Source organism: Numida meleagris, chromosome 10, assembly GCF_002078875.1.
Source record: "Numida meleagris isolate 19003 breed g44 Domestic line chromosome 10, NumMel1.0, whole genome shotgun sequence".
NCBI classification, from domain to species: Eukaryota; Metazoa; Chordata; class Aves; order Galliformes; family Numididae; genus Numida; species Numida meleagris.
In genome coordinates this window covers 1,145,009-1,166,356 of record NC_034418.1, presented here as the reverse complement: position 1 = coordinate 1,166,356, position 21,348 = coordinate 1,145,009, and the positions used below count along the sequence as shown (strand labels likewise).

Below are 21,348 nucleotides of genomic sequence, written 5' to 3'. Positions count from 1 at the left end.
GGGCTTTGGGCACAGCGGGGCCAGCCCCCAGCTCCAGCCCTTTCCCCCCAAAATCACACTGGGGTTTGTGGGGACTCCAGCAGCCCCAGGCAGGCAGAACTCACCAGGAAAAAAAAAAAAAACAAACCTATTTTATTGTACAAACAAGCCCAAAGCAACACAACAAAGCATGTCTTCCTGCCGCCCCGGAGCACCACAGGCAGCAGGCACCGAGGCCCGAGGTGCTGGGATGTGGTGGTAACATCGTGCTGGGGACGTCGCGGCATCTCCAGCAGTGCTAGGCCTGGCTCGGGGTCTCTGATGGCATTGGGGGTGGTCTGAGGAGGCCCTGGGGGTCTTTGCTGGCACCAAGGGCAGCTCTTGGGGTCTCTGGTGGCACTGGATCCGTTCAGGGCAGTCTCTGGTGGTGTCTCAGGTAGGACCCGGGGGTCTGCGATGGCACCAGGGGCAGCTTGGTGTGTCTGGGCGGCATTCCTGGGGGTCTCTAGCTCAGGGAAGTCCTCGGCGGTCTCCAGCACCACCAAGGGCAGCTCCAGGGGCGCTCCACGGGTCACTGATGGCATCAGTGGTGGCTGCAGGCGTTTCTGGTGGCCGTCCTGCGGGTCTCTGGCAGCACGAGGGGCAGCTCGGGCGAGGCCTCCGGGGTCACAGGCACCGCCACGGGTTATCCCAGGGCTCTCCAGCGGCACCGAAGGCGGCTCCGGGCGCCCCCGCTGGCAGCCCGGTGCCGCACCGCGGCCGGGTCCCGGCCTTCTCCCCGCGCAGCTCAGGCCCCGTCGCGGCGCCGCGCGGCCCGCAGCAGGCAGTGCCGCAGCACGGGGTACAGGCGCTGGCAGCCCTCCACGCCGAGCCGCAGCGCCCGGCCCCAGCCCTCGGGCTCCCCCCCGCGGCCGCCGCCCAGCACGGCCGACACCTGGTTGAGGGCGGGCAGCAGCGCCACCGTCAGGCGGGCGGCGGAACGGCGCTCCTCGGCCTCCCCGGGCTGCAGCAGCCACGGCCCCGAGGCGGAGCCGTCGTCGCCGGGCGGAGGGCGGCACAGCGCGCAGCCCACGGCCAGGTCGTACATCTCCACCCCCGCGTCGGCCAGAGCCAGCGACGCGGCGCTGATGGCGGCGGCCAGGGCCGAGCCGCCGTCCTGCAGCAGCAGCGCGCTGACGGCCAGCCGAGCCCGCGGGTACCGGGACAGCCGCACCGCCGGCTCCAGCGCCTCCCGCAGCGCCGCCGCCGCCTCCCGCTCCGCCTCCCGCTCCGCCGCCCCCCCGGGCCTGGGCCGGGCCCCGCGGGCGCAGAAGGGAGCTCGGCGGAAGTCGCACAGCAGCCGGCCCGCTCCCACCGCCCCCCCCGGCTCGGCCGCCTCCCGCGGGCCCCAGGCCGCGCACAGCACCTTGGTGCCGCCGCTCAGCTCCACGTAGGCCGAGCCCTCCGCCTGGCTCAGCAGCCCCGCGCGGGCGAACAGCGGCCGGAGCGCACAGGGATCCCGCGGCGCCGCTCCGCTCTTCGCCTCCTCCTCCTCCTCCTCCTCTCCTCCTCCATCCCGGGGCTGCGCTGCCCACAGCTCCGGCGGCTGCGAGTCCTCCGGGCCGTGCAGGCGGCGGTGATCGAGCGGCATGGCGGGGGGAAGCGGGCACGTACGGACGGAGGAGGAGCACGGGCCGCTCCGCCCCGCCCCGCCCTCGGCCGGCCCCCAAGGGCAGCTCCGCAGCGCGCCTCGCTCACGGGGCGGCTTCAAGCTGCGAGCCCTGCCCGGCGCTGGGTGCCCCCCAGATAGAGCTGCGCAGGGGAGAGGGGAGGATGGGCACGGGGAAAAGCTTCTCCCAAAGAGCGGTGAGACACCGGCACAGCTGCCCAGGGAGGGGGGGGGGTCACTGCCTCAGAGCCGTGGGGATATAGCACCCAGGGACAAGGCACGGATCGATGGTCAGAGGGGATGGCTTTAGTGGTCTTTCCAACCTGAATGATTCTATGATTTATTGGATGCGGGGCTCGAACAGCGAAGCAGGGCCAAGGAGAAGGTTTGTGGGGTTCCCGTCAGTTTTTCAGCTCCCCCAGGTGCAGCCTGGCAAAGTCCGTGGCCAGGCGCAGGGCCTCCTGCAGGCAGCCCACGTTCTTGCCTGTGGCTTGTGCTGAGACGTCCTTCCCTCCACCTTTGCCATCCATCAAGGCAGAGACCTCCTGCACCCACTGGCTGGCCTTCAGGCCCTTCTGCACCGTCTCCTGGAGAGGAAAAGGGAAAAAGGAGGCAAGGTGGGAGGGAGGGAGGGAGGCTCTTTCAACATGCAGCTCCTGAGCCCCAGCTCTCCCCTTTCCCCTCCCGCTCCATCCCCCTGGCAGCACTAGGAGAGCACCAAGCACAAGGCTGCAGCTCTCATCCCCCAGAATGATTTTTAGCTGCACTGTACGAGACTCGTCTTTCTGCCACTGGGGGAGAAAGGCTCTGAGAAAGGCACAGCAGCAAGCAGACACTGACCTGGGGCACTTGGCAAAGGCAGGTGATCCTGCCCGCTTCGTTATCCACAGCGAAGAGCATGGTGGCAGTCTGGGGGGAATGGGTCTTGAAGAGCTTCAGTGATTCGTTCAGGGCCTGCAGGAGGACAGAAGCACGGTGGCTCACCTTGCCCTGGGCCTGCCCCCAGATCCCACAGCACTCCATCCCAGCTGTGAGCACCAGCGTCACGGAGATGGGGACAGCCACCAACAGAGAGCAGGAATCTGGAAGCAGCACCAGATCAGGCTCCCACAGTGGAAATTTAATTAGGGCCTTACAGCTTGGCTAGTCCAACATTGTTTCCAGAGCTGATTTAGAAGCCTGCACTTTAGCATCGTGACTCCTTTTGGATGAGTCTTGTCTGGAACCCAATGCCATTTCCATAGGGGAAATTCTCACCAGGTTTGGAAGCCCAGGGAATGGTTCAGACCCACCCCTCCCTGCAAGCCCCTCTGTAAGCCCAGGAGCTGGGACACGGGGTGCACTACAGAGGTGTTCTCCCTCGTCATCAGCCCCTGCTCAGGGCTGGCAGGTGGCCTGACACCTCTGTAACACAGCACTGTTTCCACGAGCAAACACAGCCCACCCAACGCCTCCTTGGGCACAAGGAGGAGCGACCAGACCTTGCCATACCTTTGCCGAGGCTCCGTTTTCCATTTCCATGATGACTAGTGGCTGGTTAGGGTGACTCTCAATGACTTGCTTCGTCTTTTCCAGTACCTGAGGACAGACAGCACTGTTCAGGTGCCTGCACAATGCATACGGACACAAGAACCACCCGGACCGAAGTTCCCCTAGGTGTCCCAGCACGCCCGCAGCCCAGCCTCAGGCAGTCCCACACTGCAGTGCTGGGAAAAAAAATACAAGCTCCAAGGAGGGAAAGCATTCTGCAAAGCAGCAGCAGTGATGTGTATGGTTCCTCTTCCAGGAAAAGCTGATGGGATCCAGGGGAAGCCCCAGGCACCACCCTTACCCTGCACCCAGCTGCAGGAGCACCACTGCTAGGGAAGGAGCACCCCGTCTTCCAAGGAACAGGCACAGAGCCACAGCTCAGCTCCCTTCTGCAGCGTGCACAAGTGGAGCTCCCAGGACAGCCCCCAGCAGCCCTCCCATGCTGTCTTTTACCCCCAGCCAGGGCTCACTCGTTTCTGGATGTCAGCTTTGCTGGCACGGTCCAGATCATCCATAACCTTCTTCAGTGCTTTAACAGCTTCTCTCAGTTCATCTTTCTGCCACTGTGGGATAACAGCAGTGGCCAGCATCTGCAAAACAGAAGGGCAGGGAGGGTTAAAGGCGGCCATGGCCATGGCAGAAGGCAGGGCATGCTGCACTGCACTTGTGAACCTCAAGTGCCTTGAGCTCCCCTCTCCCACTGTCCAACAAGCTGCAGCACCCGAAGAACACAGGGCTGGGATCTCTGTTCAGCTCGTGTCTTACAGGGTGCTGGCACAAGACTTAAAATCACCAGCAATTAAACCCATGAGAGTAACCAAGACAAGGAGACCCCAGAGGAGGAGGCAGAAAAGCAGGAAACAATTTGGGCCTCATTAGTACCACCCAGTGCCAGCAATCAAGGTCCCAGCACTGCTGCCACCCTCACCTCGCTGAGGTCAGTGATCTCCTTCTGCACGTCCTTGTTGGGAGCTGTCTGGACCTTCACCTTGGCATCCAGGGCTGACAGCAATTTCTTGAGGCTCTCTACTTTCCTGAGGGCCTGGCAGAACACAATTTGAGTCACGGCACGCAGAGGGAGCTACCAGGCCACCCCAAGAGAAGTGCAGGAAGGCTGCAGCGCCAGGCATGGAGTTCAGTAACTCCCAGGGAAGCAGCAGAGCCAACGCAGGCAGTGCTTGCCCAGGGCCAGACTCTGGCTGGACTCTCCTTTGCCAGAGGGACTGCCAAGATCCCCCCCAAAGAGAAGAACTCCCACCTCCCCTTACCTTCCGAGCTTCAGCCCCCGTGACTGCCACTATCCTCCGGATGCCTTTAGCAATGGCTTCTTCTGAAACAATCACAAAGGGGCCAGCATGGCCAGAGTTCTGCAAGTGCCTTTGGAAAGAACCCAGAAAGAGACCCACAACAAGAGAGAGTTAACAGTCCGGTCCACTTCTCATCTCAGCAGGATTCAGCAAGGAAACCAGAAAACCACCCTGTCAGGGAGAAGTAGCAAGGGACAGACAGAAAACCCAACCTAGCCACTACAAGCACAAGAGCGAGGGAAGGGTGGCAAGCACCAGCGCTGTCAGACACCGTGTGGGGTAGGGACAGCATGCAGGCAGTCTCCTTGCCCAGCACACAACCACACTGCAGCCCTCAGAAGCTCAGGCTTGGCAGGGACTGCTTTTCCCTCACCCTACTGCCTTCCCTGGCCTCTCCTGATACTCACGTCCCTCCGCAGAACTCGATGGAAGTGATGGAGCCCGCGGGGCCGGAGGGGTCAGCCAGCAGCTCCTCCACAGGGATGCCAATGGAGACTACGCGGACAGGATCAGGGTAGGTCTCATCAAAAACTGCCCGCAGCCCTTGGATAGCTTTGGCTGCTGCAAGTGGGCAGTCCTTGGCATACACAGTCTGCAGAACAAGGGAAAAGGATGCAGGTGAGAGCTGGTCCTGTCAGCTGCGACCGAGGGCTTGCATTTCCAGGGTGTCCTGACTTCCTCTGAAAGATGCTAAAAGGGATCTAAAAGCTCCACCCGACCTGGGTTTGGTTGAGCTGCAGGGATCCCAAGGTAACTGACAGATCTTCTAAATTTCCTGACTCCTGTGACTGCTCAGACCTCCTGTACATTCCAATGGTTTCTAACTGCAAACTCCCGAGCAGCACACAGGATCCTCCTGAGAGCTGTGCTGGCACAGGGCTGCCACCTCACAGAGCGACTCTCTTGTCTTTAAGGACACACCACTGCTCTGCTAAACTTCTTGCAGACAGTGTGACACTAGAGCAGGCAAAGAACCACTCCAGGCTGGAGGGGGCTTGGTACAAAGGAACAGATCAAGGTACATGGAATTTTTCCACCCAAAATCCCCTGAGGCAATGCAAATCTGTGCACAGTACTCAGCAGCAGCTCAGAAGACTCCTACTGGGCCACGCTTCCAGTATCCCAGACCATCCAAAAACTTCACTTAAGGTATCTTTCTCATAAGCATATATATATATACCAGCCAAACCCAAGGATTAAAGAGACAGGGAGCTGGTCCCTGTATGAGGGGTTGGTGGGAAGAGGTGATGACCAAGGCATAAGTTTTCTCTCTGTCCTCACACAATGGGGAAATGGCAACGTAACAAGCACTTATCCACGTTACACTGCACACACACAGCTCAACTCCAAGGAGGGGCGTGCAGTGAAAGAATGGGATTCAAGCCAGACTCCTACTGAAAGCTGGTGCCTCAGCTGTCCACCAAGCCCAGTTCAAACACTGCAGCAAGCCAGCGCGTGGATCCACGAGGAAAAGGGCAGGATTCTTCCTTCCTGGAGGATGGGGCCACCAAACTGGCTAAGCCAACTCTACCAGCCCACCTTTGCCTCCTCGATCATCTGGTTGGCGATGCCTTCAACCTTCTTGATTTCCTGCGTGGACAAGGCTCCCTTGGCTGTGAAGTCAAACCGCAGCCTGTCCGGTGCCACCAGTGACCCTCTCTGGTCTGCTTCTCCCAGCACTGAGCGCAGGGCGAAGTTGAGGATGTGGGTGGCTGTGTGGTTGCTCATGACCGGTCTCCGCCTCATCTGATGGAGAAAGGCCTTGTTAGATGGGGCCCCACACTGCACAGCCAGGATCACCTCCAGCTGTGGAGGTAGAGGCTAACATGCTGCTTCACCAGAAACAACTTGCTGCCTTGGAGCCTCAGCTACAGGAGCAGGACATTCCCCTCCACATTTGTACACAGCTTATCCCTGCCAGTCCCCTTGCTGGGCCTTTTTGGAAAGAGGCTCACAGGTAACATTTTCCCCTCAACAGGGAAAAACACTGCAAAATGCCTTCTCTCTTGCTCCAAAGGTGCCTCTATAGGGAAGGGAAATGTGTTTTGCAGACTGGGCTCCATCCAGCACTCACTCAGCAGGCTCAGCCTGCTGGAGCGATGTCTGGAGAAGGGCTGACAGCCCAGGCTCTCCACTGTCAACAACACAGTGGTGCTGCACGTGCATCCCACCTCCTGGTCAGGGCCAAAGGCGTGGTCCTGCTCAGGTCAGCAAAACCCAGAGAGTGTGGCTGAGCCAGCAGCATGTTATCTGCCTCACAGAAGGGAGAAGGCAGATCCCAGAAGGAGAGGTCCTGACTCAGCTTGCCCAAACCGTGTGCTGCAGGGAGAGCAGGACCCAATCTCCACACCCCCAAAGCAGCACCCACGCTGCTCCAAAGGAAGGAGACACGGCCAAGAGACGAAGCCATCTGTTATACCATGCCTTAACTCACCTCATCGATTGACAGGTGGACCTGGTCTCCTACTTTCAAGCTTCCATACAGAGTTCCTATATGAAGCACGTAGCCTCCTCGGACCTGAACATTCTTCACAGTGAATTCAGTTTTCTGTACGAAGAAGGAAACGTACCCAGTAAGGAGGGCGACAGGCCAAGGGAGACACACAGTCCTGCCAGAGCCCTGAGCTGCAGCTGGAAAGGTGTAAGCGAGAGCTGGAGTGGTGTGTGGGATATGGGAAAGCAAGATGTCCCCAGGCAGAGCAGAACTGAAAGAGGTCCCCACCTCAGCTTAAAAGCACTGTCCTTCAGCACAGCCCCCCCAGCACCACCACCACAGGCACCTATGGCACAGCAACAGCCTGATGTTGCAGCAGAGTTCAGTGCAACCTCCCAAGCAAGGGAAACAACTCTACCACATCTGTGCCATCCTGCACCCCCAAAAAAGAAACCTGTGCAGGTGCTGACACAAGGCAGGAAATCACCAGAGCTTACTGGGCCCCTTCTCCTCTGCACCCAACTGCCCAGGCTGCAGGTGAGACTGAGACTAGTGAAAGGCTCTCAGGCAGACTCACATCCTCCCTGCTGTCATCGTCCTTGACCATGTAGCCCTGGTCATAGATCTGCCCACCCTGCTCGGCATAGAAGCAGGTCCGGTCCAGCACTATCCCACACTCCTGGCCAGTGGACACTTCCTCCACAAACTTCTTCTCCCTGCGGATGGCTTTCACTGTGGCCACAAGGCTCCCAAAATCTGTCACGAAAGACAACAGGCAGTGTCAGTGAAACAAGACACCACACGGGAGCAGAACTTCACAGCAACACCTCCCAGCAGCTGCAGGAGCTCATGGCAGCTCCATTTGCAGGGGGTAAGGAGGAAGAACTATAGCAACAGCTGGATAAGAGAATTCATTCAGTGCTCTCTGTGGCAGGAACGGTCCCTTCCTTGCACAACTATTCACCTGCACACATTTCCACTCCCACCTGCACGTCGCAGGAAAGATGAACCCAGAGGGGACCTTGTTAAGACAGATGTCCCAGGAAGACAAAGCAGCTCCTCCCACTGAGATGTGGGAGGAAAGGATTGGGCAGCGGAGGGTGGTTCTGAGAGGGCTTTTTCATACCATAGGTACCGCTGGGATCTGAAGTATAACCGTATTTTGGTGAGTCATCTGTCACCTCCAGCCCTCGGGCCCTTAGCTCTTCGATGGCGTAGATGTCCAGCATGAGGAGGTCCTCCCCTCCGGCACCCTTGCCCTGGGATTTGAGCTGCCAATGACAAGAACCAAAGCTTAAGGAAACCCACCCCAGCATTCGTGGATGACAGCTCTGGTCTTGTGCCCTGGTCTTTCCCAAAGGGCTCTGGCCACTCCGGGGAGAGCTCCGGGGGAGAGCGCACACCATAAGAGAGGAGCAGGAACACAGGGCCACAGATTAAAACAAAGGGAACCCTCCCTGCCCACTCTCAGATCAGCCTCCCCCAGAGCAGTTATCTACCTGTGCGTTTTTCCGCTCTTCTTCAAAGCCCTCCATGTCCACAACAAGGCCTTTCTCCTCTGCAATCAGCCCAGTGAGATCCACAGGAAAACCATAGGTGTCATACAGCAGCCAGGCAGTATCACCTTCATGGAAAAAGCAGAGAATTCAGCACTCCTACTCCACAGGACACTGCTCCTCAATGAAAAGTGCGCTATAGATCAGGTTTGGTGGACACAAGCACATAAAAGTCTCCTCACTGACAGTCTCCGGGCACAGAGATCACACTGCCATGCCATGTCTGTGCATCTCAGAGACGTGAGCAAGTGAACACAGGCCAGAGAAAAGAGCAGTGGTCTACTGACTCCAGCTCTGCCCTTCACACCTTCCACCAACACTGAATTCCCAGCCCAATTCAGCCCTCAGTCCCATTTATCCCATGATAAATGACTTTTGGTGCCTCCAGACAGAAGCCACAGCCTCACCAGGAATGGTTTTACTGTCGCCCATGCTCTGGATCTTCCTGTCCAGGATGCGACGTCCTCTGCTGAGCGTTTTCAGGAACTGATCCTCTTCTTCATTGATAATGTCCTTCACCATATCTGGGTCCTTTTTCAGCTCAGGAAAGGCATCTCCCTGCACATCCAAGAGGATTCAGCATGGAGAGGTCTGCACACCTCAGCAGATGACATCAGCAGCAGATGCAGTGGAGTGGGGGCAGAACTTACCAGTGACTGCACCACAACGTCAACCAGTGTAGCAAAGAAGCCCTTGGGGGCATTGAGCTTCTCATGGGAGTAGCGCACAGCACGGCGCAGAATCCGTCTCAGCACATACCTAGGGAATAGGATCACAGAATGGTTTGAGTTGGAATGCACCTCAAAGATCATCTAGCTTCAGCTCCCCTGCCACGAGTGGGGTTGCCAACCACCAGATCAGGCTGCCCAGGGCCCCATCCAACCTGGCCTTGAACACCTCTGGGGATGGGGCATCCACAACATCTGTGGGCAGCCTGTGCCAGGGCCTCGCCACCCTCTCAGTGAAAAACAGCAGAGCCCCTGAATGTAAATGTCACACCTCTGATTTGTTCTCGGGGGATGCACCAGGGATCCTGCCCAGTCCTCAGCCCCCTGGCTCAGACTCGCTGTGTGCTTAAGAGTCAGTCCTGAGTCCAGCGTTACCCACAACATATCCCCTCAGCCCAAACGTCATGGCTTTTCTGACAGCAGTACCACACCAGACAGGCTTTTGTGCCTATCTATCCACAGCAATCCCCTCTGTGGGAGTCACGAGAAAGCTCAGATCTGTGCGTCTTGGTTCTTCAGGTGAACCTTGCCATCAGGATTCAAATACACCGAACTAACGCTCTGCTATCTGCTGCTTCAGCGATGAATTCGGAGACACGCCAGATCCTGTGCTGAGCAGAACGGACACAGCAGCACTGCAGCAGCTCCCTCCTTACCCTCTGCCGGTGTTGTCAGGTCTGCCACCATCGGAGAGGGCCAGCGTGATGGTCCGTGCGTGGTCTGCCAGCACGCGGTACGCCATGTCTATGCCGTCCGCATCCTCAGTGCCAACCTGCCCCATGTACGGCCTGGCACCCGTGCCCTGCGTTGGGAGGAGAACGCAGGGATCAGCAGCGTGGTAGAACGACAGGGAAGCGCCTCAGAAGCCAGCCTCGTCCCGCAGAGATGGCACGCTGCTCTGGGAAGGAGGTGACGGGGGGAGGATGGAGAGCTCTGCATGGTGCCTGCGTTCTCAGGGCTGAAGGACATCGAGGAGCAGAGGGAGGTAAAGCCAGCTTAACTCACCAGTAAGAGCCCAGCACAGAAGAGGGAGGGAGAGGGACACAGTGAAATGGGAACCAAAAGGGAAAACATCTGTTTTGCACACAGGCTCACAGACTCTGGCCTGATGTAACCTGCCCAGCCAAGAATCCTTTCAAATTCTGCCAGGTGGGAGAGGGTCCCAGCTTCCCCGCTTCAGGGTGTTTCTATCTGTACCCCAGAGAAAAAACACTGCTGTAATAAAGCAGTGCCTGCATGTGGTACAGTTTGCTGGAAGCACCTGAGAAAGCTGCACTACTCCTGTCTCTCGTTTTCCTTGGGAAACATCCCCCAAAGCAGTAATTACTGGGCCAGCCAGCGTTCCTACCCTCAGCAAAGCACGAACCTGTGGGGCTCGTAATAGCTGGGAAAACAGAGACCTGCAAACATAACCATTTCAACCTGACCTGCCCCACACATCTCCCCAGCGATCCAGGCAATGGATGCAACTGGATCAGGCCCAGATTCCGCAGTTTGTACCTTCTGGATGGCTTCAAAGTAAGGAAGGAAAAGATCGGTGTCATAGTTGGACATCTTGTTCTGCAGCACAGAAACCAGTCGTTCCAAACCCATCCCAGTATCAATACTTTTCTTGGGAAGAGGTTTCAGGCTCCCATCAGCTTCCCTGCCCAGACACAGAAAGACAGACAAGCTGTCACAGGTGGAGGCAGGGGGGCAATGCCAGAATTCAGCTTGCTACAGCACCCAAATCGCTGAAGATGTTTGCAGGTATAAGAACGAGGCCCCAGCAAACAGCAAAGCAGTACAGAGGCACCTGGGTTAGAGCACTGGGAATGCAGCCAAGCAGCTGGGTTGGGAAGCAGCTCTCACTCACCTGTTGAACTGTATGAACACCAAGTTCCAGATCTCCAGGACGTTGGGGTCATCCTGATTGACCAGGTGCGAAGCATCTCTGTCCCCAATTCGGTCATAGTGGATCTCGCTGCAAGGGCCACAGGGGCCTGTGTCACCCATCTCCCAGAAGTTATCCTTCATGTTGCCAGGCAGAATCCTGCCCTCAGCCAGCCTGTAACGAGAAGCTCCTACTGAACAAGAGAGACTCACAGCAAGGCAAGAGGTCCCCCAACTATGAGGGAACCTCAAAAGAGAAATCTCAGCCCACTAATCCTCTGGATCAGTCTGTCTCGGGACCCTGACAATTCAAGAGCCTAACTTTCAAGATTTTACCACTCAGGCTCCCCACTGAGGAGTACCAGCTGGAGGCAGAGATGGACACGACACCCCACCAAAGCTGCCACTGAGAACACAGGAGCATCTCTGACACCAACACAAGCGAGAGCAGGACTGGAGAGGACAAGACTGAGTGGGTTCAAAACAGAATCGGCCTGACTCTGAAGGAGCACATCCCCAAGCAGAGACTAAGGGGAATAGATGAATGACCTGCTAACATACTTGATACAATGACTGTGAGTGCTGGGAGGATAAGAAAAGCATACAGATCACAGTCAGGTTTGCCTGCTTCCCCTGAACAGCATCTGAACTGCTGTCAGACAGACAGACCACTGATCTGACACAGCAGGGCACTTCTTAAGTTCTTAAGCTTATACAGGAGATTTTGCAATGAAAACTCTGGGGCCTGACCTGAATCTCAGCCTCTTCTATCTAGTATCAGTGCTTCCTTTGGCTTTGCAGCTCTGCCACCCTGCAAACATTATTGGTGATGCTTTGATTCTGTTAAAAGCTGCTGTTGGACAGGCTCTGCCTCAGCACATGCCATCTTTCTCTGAAGAAAGGCAGATGGCAACTGCTCATCAAAACATGAAGCTTTGTCAGTTGAAGGCCCTCACCCCAAATCCAGCCAGATCTGCTTGCATTCCAGGTCTGGCTGCAGTCCTGCAGCCTCATTTCCACCAAAGTAAGTGACGTAGAGTCTATCAGCAGGGATGCCAAACTCCTTGGTGAGAAGGTCCAGTGCCAGTTTACAAGCAAGTTCCTGCAGAAGGAAAGACAAGGTGAGCAAGTGAGTGCAAAAAGAGCTTCTCTTCAACGTGCAGTACCTACTCACTTAGAGTACAGGCTCCTGTAGGGGGATCAGTGGCTGACTAGGATCTGCTCAGCCTTTCAAAAGTGCAGAAACCTTCCACACACAGTCTCTCCTGAGGTCCCCCTGTACTACCAGCTCTAACTGACAGGAGCTGGACTAGGACAGCTGTCTAAGAAACAGTCCAGAGCTTTCAGACCTTTGGCATAAGAAATAGGCAAACTAGCATATGCAGCAAACAGGGCACACAACACGTCTTACACAGCTTTGCAGGTGAAACAGAGTCAAATCCTATCATCCTCAGAAAAAAAAAAATAGCCTTTAAAATGTGCTGATAATGCTGTATTCTTAATTATCCCTTTGTGATATGAACTTCACACCAGCAAGAAGCTTGGGAATAGTGTTACTTTATGACCACAGCTCCAGGACAGCCACTAAAACTTCTACCTGAAGACTCCAAACTGCCAGCGTTAATATAATACAATCAATTTTGTACATCTTAAGTAATTATCACAAAATATTCTGCAGAGCTGGAGGAGCCAAATGTACCTTAGGAGCCCCTCTGTGCCAAGACAGTATCCTTCCTCTTGGCAAACACTGCTGAGCTCACAGACACGTGACTTTGTGCAGAAGTTCCAGATTAGCCTATTTTACCTTAAAGTAATCCCCAAAGGACCAGGACCCCAACATCTCGAAGAAAGTGTGGTGGTAGACATCCTTTCCCACATCGTCCAGGTCATTGTGCTTGCCCCCAGCTCGGATGCACTTCTGAGTGTTGGTAGCTCTGCTCAGTTTAGCAAGCGGGTGTGAGGGGTCGATAGTGTTGAGGAAGATGGGTTTGAACTGAGAGGAAAGAAAAAACAGAAATCAAGGAAAGCACTAAGGGGCTGTTTTCAGATGTTGAAAGCAACAGCAAGGCACTGAGAATTTTCTGTATCACACCACTGGCCTGGATGTCCCAGAGTGTGCTGCATGTGGGGAGGATGCAGAACACAGTACACGTGCCTGGAGTGTTCCAAACCCCAGAACTTCCATAGGGACTGAAAGCAGCCAGATTCCCAATTGCCAAAAAGACAATGAAAACTCCAGAAAAACCCTTCCAGCAGCCTAACCCCAACTGCTCATTAAAGCTGGTGGTGGTCATTTGCGCCAGGATTCTCTCTGCAACTATTTGCAGTACTAGCTGTGGTCCAAAGGGTCAAGGAGGGCAGACTGGCAGCACTCCCGTCTCTGCACTGTCAGCCCAGGAAGCACAGGAACTTCTCCTGCCAACTCTGCAGCAGCACTCCTGCAGATGCAGCAGCCACCTCTTTGTGACCAGAAGATGGAGAACGCAACGCTGATTTTCCACATCATCTCCAGCAGAGATTGCTAGTTACTTTATGTGTGAAAACTCTTCAGGATGCAAGCGGCCAAATATAAACCTCAATTCAGTGAAACCAGAGCAATGGGAACCAGCTCAGCCCAGGGAGCAGGCACTGATGAGTGAACAAGAGAACTGAACCTCCTGCAAGGTGAAGTCAAACCACAGCTGGAAAGAAGTCAGCTAAGAAAAGATGGGTAAATGCACTGCCTAGATATTGTCTGCAGGAGGTTTTAAACCCTCATAGTATCACAGAATTGTTTGAGTTGGAAGACACTTAAAGGCCATCTAGTCCAACTCTCCTGCAATGAACAGGGACATCTACAGTTCCATCAGGTTGCTCGGGGCCATTTGTCATTTTACAAACAATGGGTAAGCTCTGTTGTCCAGCAGTTTATTAGGAAGGAACGGGCAACTCCAAAGGCTCTGCAAACAGCTTCACTCCTTCAGCTGCTGCAGAAGGTGTTCATAAGGACCAGAGCTGGAATCCTACCTGGTTCATGCCAGCATTAGCAAACAGCAGCGTGGGGTCATCCAGGGGGATCGTGGAAGAAGAGTGCACATAGGTATGCTGGTTCTCCTTGAAGAAGTCAATGAATCGCTGCCGGATCTGGCTCGCTGTCAGCGTGGATTCCATCCTGAAGCTGCGGGTCCAAAGCAAGCAGGAGGGAACGTAGCAGGGCTGGTGCAGTCTGAGGACACAACCGTAAAACAAGGCTCTCAGGTGCTGTCAGCCTCGGGCAAGAACACGAGGATCACCACCTTCATTTCCTGAAAGTCCCACCACGCTGGTAACCGCCCCTCCCATCAACCTGCCCCACATGTGCTGGCCCAAACCCAAGCATCCCTGGGCTGCAGGTCCCCTCTCCCTGCAAGCAGGGCTGTGTAAAACACCGCCTCGGACAGCAAACGCAGAAGCTTGCCGTACTGCTGCGCCAAGCCCTGCAGCCAGCCCAGAGGGATAAACCCTTGGGTCACCGAATGGCTGAGCTCGGCAAGGGCCGGCACGGATGGGCTGACCCCACGAGGAGCGGCCTGTCCAGCCGCACAGCAGCGGCGGAGCCGGGCACCCCGAGGCTGCCCTGAGGGACCGCTACCACAGCCCCGCCGCGGAGGAGGGAAGGAGCCGGCCCAAGGGCACTGCGGGAGCCGGGCTCAGCTCTACCAGGCCGCCGAGCCAGGCTTCACCCACCGGTGCTCCCCTCGGACCCCGCAGCGTTGCCCAGAACCCCCCGGCTCAGAGTCCCCGGCCCCGGCCCTACCTCGCCGGGCACCACCGCCCCTCACCCCGCACACGCCGGCCTCGCCGCCGCAGCACCCGCAAGGCAGGACGCCGGCCGCCGATTGGCTGCGTGGGCCGTCGCTCAGCGGAAGTTCCGCCCACCCTCCCTCCTCCGGCCAAGGGGAGGGCCGCGCGCCGGCTGATGCAATGGTGGGACGCGTCGATCACGTGACACAGCCTGAGTGAAGCCAGGCAGGGAGCCGCCATTTTAGGGTTGCCCGCACTGTGCTCTGGCTGGGCTGGGCTCTACGGAGGGGCTGGGCCATCACTGCGGCACTCGGCCATCACTGTTCACCCAGGCAGGGCACTTTAACTGACGAAGGATGAGCTTCACAATAAACAGAAGCAGCACAGCAATGACCTGACCTGAGGTGGCCTTGGCACCCAATAACTCAGCACAATGCAGCACGTTTCCCATCCTGAGTCATCATCGTCATAGCATGAACCCAAGTCATGGACTAAACGAACTCAGTGTACATGTTATGGACATTCTATGGATGTTTTACATGAGTGGTCCCCAGGTGCCTTGGCAGCCTTGGACTCTTCTAGATTAGTTTCATCTCTTCCCACAGCATCTCTTCTAGGCCCACTGGGGATCCTCTGGTCCCAAGCTGTGTTTCCTGAGCCATAGAATCATAGAATCATAGAATTGCTCAGCTTGGAAAAGACCTTAAAGATCATCAAGTCCAACTGCAACCTAACCATACTACTCTAACTCAACAACCCACCACTAAATCATGTCCCTGCGCACCACATCCAAACGGTATGCCTGCATTGCCACCAGCCAAAGGTCGCTTGCTGCTTGCCTTCCCCAGCTCTGCTGGCCTGCAGCCATTCCTGCTGCTTCAGCCCTCTTGGCTTGTGTCAGCTGTCCCCTTCCCAAGGAACCTGGAAGGAAAAGAGGAAACTCCAGTCTCGCTGGTTTGTAATGACAATTCTACTCTAGGTGCTACTTTGCAAGATAGCAGCAGGAGCAAGCAAGTCTGTACAGTGCAATTGCTTGCAGGGGTGATGACACCCTCCATAACACCTTTTATGGCAGGTCTGAGCCTAATGCCAGCCAAATCCACACCCAGCACGCTTATTTCTCTCTTGGTGGCCACAGCTTTCCCACCGAAAGCCAAAACTGCTTTTTCCTCTCCATGCTCTGTGTCACCTGAAAGCAAATCGTCCAAACTTAGAGCCACTTCACCACCTCCCAGCTGCTGGCCCAAGTATTTCTGTAATAAGTGCCAGGCTTAGAACTGTCCAAGTATAGATGAAAGATGAAATAGCCAGTTCTGTCCCCTCTGAGTGAGGCTGCGCGTTGTGTGCGTCCTGCCACATACAGATGCAACAGACTCACCCCCACTACTTTCCAGTTCGAAATTTCTTCTCCCACTTTAAATTCACTTTGCCCCGGTTCTTCAGCAAATCGCTTTTTACATGGAGGTTCTTTGTTTCTTTTAGCGCATTACTCACTTCTGCCTCCTAAAAAGCCATGTCCCCAGGCTGACTTGGGCTGCAGGAGCTTTTGCTTTGCAGCACCTATTGTTCTGCTAGGCATCCAGCATTGTCCTGCCCTGGATGATGGGTGATAGAGTAAGGATGGGGAGATGAGTGAGGGCTGTGGGCTTGGTGCCTGGTGGATGGAGCTATGGGCAGCTGTGTGTCTTCTCTGCTGGCTCCTGGGGGAAAACAGGCATACAGAATGAGCTTGCTGCAACCCCACTGCTACAAGCAGGACCTGCTTATGTCCCTTCCATTTCTTGGTTGTGTTTCTAAGCGCACTTCCAAGCTCTGAATGGATGCAATCCTTCTCCTGTTGTTGCATGGACTTAGGATCTGGGGCTTTGGAGAAGAAGTCAAGTCTTGGGTAGCGGGCAGTGCAGCAGAACAATCACCCCACAACACATGCCCACCCTGGTCTCAGGGCAGCCAAGGCGCCAGGGCTGCTGCTGGCACCGTCACTGTCCCCGTGGGCACCCAAAGCCACTCCCTGGGCTGTGCCTTTTCTCCCGTTCACGCCAAGCAGGCGGCAGTCCCACTGGGCGCAGCCTGTTTGTCACCACTGTGACTGTCTCACCCCCTTGGAGATGGCCATGCTGGCTCGGAGCGTTCTAGTGACGGGGTCCAACCGGGGCATTGGGCTGGAGCTGGTGAGGCAGCTCGCTGCCAGCCCCCAACCGCCGCAGCACATCTTTGCCACCTGCCGTGATGCCACTGGTCCGAGAGGGAAGGTCAGTGCATGGGGATGTCTACCAGCCAGGGGAGTGAGGGGCATCGTGGCCCCCACTGCCCTCCTGGGTTTCTGCTGGGATCAGGCTTGGTTGGGTGCTCTGAGGATGGGGGGAAGGTGGGCTGTGTCCATGTGGTGTCCATGACCTTGGTGCTCATGCTGGTGGCCAACCATCCCCTTTTCCCTGCTGGTGTCACCAGGCTGCGGACAGCACCGAACCCAGCAGCACCCCTTCACCTGACAGCTTCCCCAGCAAGAGCAAAGCCACCGTGGTCTGCTCCCTGGGGATGAGGATGGGATGGGTGGGAAGACCAGCAGTGCTGCTGGTGGCTTCTAACCCCCAGTTCCATGCCTTTCTCTCCAGGCCCTGCAAGAATTAGCTGCCCAGCACCCCAGCATCAAGCTGCTCCAGCTAGGTATGGTGCAACCCCTGTCCTGAGCGAGGCTCTGCTCCTGGCCCTCCACTCACCTGGGGGCACAACTAGGGACGGCTTTGCCAGACCTAAGTGGTGGCAGCCAGGTGGCTGCAGCCTGGTGAGCATCTGGCAAAGCTTCCCCCAGGCAGAGCTGGGGAAGCCATCAAACCAGCTTTGGAAGCGGGCAGAGGTGGGTCCAGACCAAATTTCAAGGGAAAGGCGCAAAGACTGTTCCTAAAGATGCCTGAATTTGCCTAGCATTTTCAGTTGGGACACACAGGTACACAAACCAAAGCAAGGCAAACAGCATGCAAGCTTACCCAGCCGTTCCTAAGCAAGGGGATTGGGTAGGTGTCTCTTTGGAAGTGGCCAGTCTTGTTTCCTTTGCTTTTAGTAAAAAGAGAGGAAAGAAATGGGCTAAAAGGGTGCATATGGGAAATGTGGCCATGCACTGATGCTAGCCACAGGTTGCTGCTCAGGCTCAGAGGCATGCTTCATTCTGGGAGGTCTGCCAGGTTGAGTGACAAGCAGAACTGGAGAGGACATGGGGAATGAAAGGGAGAGCAGCAGAGAAAGGCACTTTGCCTTGCCAAAGTTGGGGGTGTTCATCTACAGGGCATTCTGCTCCAGGCTGTCTTCCTCCATGTAAAGGAATGGTTTACTTCAAACCAGTAATAGGAACACGTGTTTCGGAAATGAAAGAAATTAACTCTATAATGCCTACTGCAGCCCTTCATTCTCCATTTCTTTCTTTCCCTTTCTAATCCCCTGATTTCTTCCATCTGAAAGCTGAGGCTCTGGGTGTGCACTTTGCTTTGTAGGCACCATTTCAGCCATTGTGGAGAGAAGAGGTTGCCTTCAGCTAATTTGGCTGGTGTAGCGATAGGGACGTGCTTGTTGTGCATGCCTGGCCTCATTCTGCCTTGGAGCAATGACTCAGCCAGTCCAAACACAGAAGTTAATCATTCACCCAAGCCAGTGAACGACACCTGGCATGTGGTGGAGTAATGGAGCTTGGAGCTCTGCTTGTTCATCATCCAAAAAGAAGTCATCAGAAAGCCTGCTGTGAAATATCCTGCATGAGACCATGGAATCATGAGATCATGGAATTGTCTGAATTGGAAGAGACCTTAAAAGGTCATCTAGTCCAACTCCTCTGCAATGCACAGCAATGAAATGTCTGTGCCAAAATGTCCTCTTGAACCCCACGGCTGCATCCCCAGCAGCTCCCCAGTGCATTGGGGAAGGCTTTCAGTACCACCAGCAGCAGCCCCAAGCTGTGCAGCACCTGAAGGAGCTTAGGCTTTTGCTCCAAGGGGTCCAAGTGCCTCAGCACAGAGGTCAAAACCCAAAATCACAAACAGCTCCAAATTCAAGCCTGGATGTCAACAAAAAGATGCTGCTTTCATAAGGCACCACTCACTGATCTACCAAAAATCTACGCTGCCCTGCGGATACTTAACTCCCAGGTCACTCAAATGTTTGATTCTTGCTTGCCACCACCATAAACCCACCAGACTACTTCAGAATGCCCCAGAAAAGGGTTGTTCTGGTGCTCATCTGTTCAAGGGAAGAACGAGTTGTCTTCAGCTCTTCCCATCTTTGCTAATTCAGTCTTGTACAAGCTTGAGAACACAGGCCGGGTGGGAGCAGAATGTTGCAATAAGGGACCTGGCTCCCAGATTCTCCTCACATCAGGCTCTGCAGAGCGTGTGTGCACTGGGGCTTGTCCTCAGCAGAACCCACAAACATGAATATTCATAGACCTTAAGGGCTGGTGGCGTAGTTGTGACATAAAAGAGTAATGCCAATGTTAAATGTTGGCCTAACCGGGCTCATTTCAGATCTGTGAGGTGTTCAGATGTCTCCTTTTAAACAAATGAGGGACATTTCTGCAGGGCAAGCATCCATCATGTGATACAGATCTTGACAAGCAAACCTTAAACAAGAAAACACAGACTTAAAACATATCACTCCTACGTAGTGCAGGGGGCCTGGACCCACAGCCAGGGCTGGAGCATCTGTAGAAAAGAGGAGGTTGGGAATCAAAGTCTGCAAGCAAAGGCTGCATGCTGTATCCTGGAAAGTGGTGGAAGATGAATTTTAGCACGTTGAAAAAGGAAAAGATCACTCTAAACGACCCATCAGAGTGGGTATCAATCAGGAAAGATCAGAATGTAAGTCGATAATATAACAAGTATGTCCCCAATACACTAGCAAGACCTCTAGCTCTTGGAGACAGTCTCCACAAGTATAGCTATAGCGTTTCTCCAAGCTCCGCTTATAAAAGAACCCCTTGAAACCATAAAGCAAATACAGTCACGTTCTTCTTTTTGCCCAGCAGACACGGTGGACTTGCCCAGCATTCGCGGAGCCGTGCAGGCTGTGGAGTCTCATCTGGAGGGCCAGGGCTTGAACCTGCTCATCAACAACGCCGGCGTGGGCTCGCAGGCCACGCTGCAGTCTGTGGACGCGCAGGAGATGCTCGCCACGTTTGCAGTCAACGTGGTGGGGCCCCTGCAGGTCGCCAAGGTGTGTGTGGGCTAGGGCTGCTCCTCCGTGGCCTGCAATCATGGTGTGAGGACTTCCAGGGCAGGTCTGAAATGGAGGGTCTGTCCTAACAGAGCTCTAAGGCGTGTCTTTCTGCCAGGAATTCCTGCCGCTCTTGGAGAAGGCGGCGAAGGATGCAGGGACGGAGGGGCTGAGCTGCAGCAGGGCCGCCATCATCAATGTGTCTTCCAAAGTGGGCTCCATCGGGCTGTGTCTCAGGGTGCTGGAGGCCCCCATGTACCCGTACCGTGTCAGCAAGGTGAGGGGCAGAGGGGGATTTGGGGATGGTCACTCATGGAGCCCATGGACCTGCTCCAGGCCACTCATCCCTTGCCTGGTCCTGCAAGCATGAGCACTCAGAGCGCCAGCCCGGGCTGTGCCCATGCTATCTGACTCTTCCAGGCTGCCCAGAACATGGTGACCAGGTGCCTAGCTGCAGAACTCAGGGACAAGGGGATCTTGTGTGCGGCGATTCATCCTGGCTGGGTGAAGACCGACATGGGGACGGAGCAGGTACGTTGCTGTGCAGGGAACACAGGGAATGGGTGCTGGGTCCCTGCTGCTCGGTGAAGCTGGAGCCCTGGGTCTGCTCTGAGGTCTGACGCTCTGTGTGTGGAGGCAGAGGGTCTGCAGCTGCTTGAGGATGGGAGGGGACACTGGCTGCCAGCCCTGTCCCTCACACGGAGAGCAGAGGGCTGGCAAGAAGGAAAAATCTCTCTACAGGCAGCCAGCCCCATTCAAGTTGGGACAAAAGAGTGCAGCAGCATCCATGTACCCTCCAGCCTGGGCGGTCCCAGCAGCTCTCCCTGCCTATCACAGGCTGTGGCAGTGACACTAGTCCTTGTCCTCTTCTGCAGGCACCCATGACAGTGGAGCGCAGCATGCAGGGCATCCTGGAGGTGCTGGGCAGCCTTTCGCAGGATACCTCTGGGGCCTTCCTCGACTGGGAAGGGAACCGCCTGCCCTGGTGATGCCAGCTCAGCCCCCCCATGTCACTCCTCCCCACTCATGGACACGGGCAGCAGCTTCTCCACATTCCCCTGCATCCCAGCTCTGCATCACTCTATGTCCCCTCCACCCCCCAGACCTGAGCCCTCATAGAGAACCCTGGCTGGACAGATCCTACGCCCCTGCATTGCCTGTGCTCCCCCCAGCCCTGGGCAGCCCACCTCTTTGGAAATGGGTATTGGCCCCAATTCCTGTCCTTCCTGGAGGGGATGTTTCCAGCAGTGACAACTGTCACTTGAGGGGACACCTGGAAGTGGCTGTGGTTGGGAGCAGTGGGTGCTGACACACATGGATGAGGAGTGAGACC

The 21,348-nt window shown here is 55.9% G+C and overlaps 3 protein-coding genes across 5 annotated transcripts; 1 reads left to right on the top strand and 2 right to left on the bottom strand.

The window, feature by feature from the left end:
* EXOSC6 (exosome component 6) lies at positions 115–1,786 on the bottom strand. Its single transcript, XM_021408684.1, has one exon. The coding sequence runs from the start codon at positions 1,607–1,609 to the stop codon at positions 767–769; it is 843 nt and encodes a 280-aa protein (XP_021264359.1). The 5' UTR covers positions 1,610–1,786; the 3' UTR covers positions 115–766.
* Positions 1,933–14,980, bottom strand: AARS (alanyl-tRNA synthetase). Of its 3 annotated transcripts, none has more exons than XM_021408681.1 (21): positions 14,830–14,959; positions 14,061–14,259; positions 12,859–13,047; positions 12,011–12,156; positions 11,038–11,229; positions 10,683–10,827; positions 9,839–9,984; positions 9,105–9,213; positions 8,862–9,012; positions 8,398–8,522; positions 8,025–8,169; positions 7,476–7,654; positions 6,899–7,012; positions 6,004–6,210; positions 4,872–5,056; positions 4,426–4,534; positions 4,086–4,199; positions 3,628–3,747; positions 3,119–3,205; positions 2,468–2,581; positions 1,933–2,214 (listed from the first exon to the last, which is right to left on the bottom strand). In XM_021408681.1, exons 2-21 carry the CDS (start codon positions 14,202–14,204, stop codon positions 2,029–2,031), a joined length of 2,907 nt encoding a protein of 968 aa, XP_021264356.1. In that variant the 5' UTR covers positions 14,205–14,259; positions 14,830–14,959; the 3' UTR covers positions 1,933–2,028. The 3 variants fall into 3 exon arrangements, with proteins under 3 accessions (XP_021264356.1, XP_021264357.1, XP_021264358.1); XM_021408682.1 differs by having other exon boundaries at positions 2,029–2,214; positions 14,855–14,980; XM_021408683.1 differs by lacking the exon at positions 14,830–14,959 and adding an exon at positions 14,760–14,782 and having other exon boundaries at positions 2,029–2,214.
* LOC110404132 (C-factor-like) lies at positions 15,569–21,292 on the top strand. Its single transcript, XM_021408110.1, has 6 exons — positions 15,569–17,068; positions 17,432–17,483; positions 19,828–20,015; positions 20,134–20,292; positions 20,436–20,546; positions 20,891–21,292. Exons 1-6 carry the CDS (start codon positions 16,925–16,927, stop codon positions 21,002–21,004), a joined length of 768 nt encoding a protein of 255 aa, XP_021263785.1. The 5' UTR covers positions 15,569–16,924; the 3' UTR covers positions 21,005–21,292.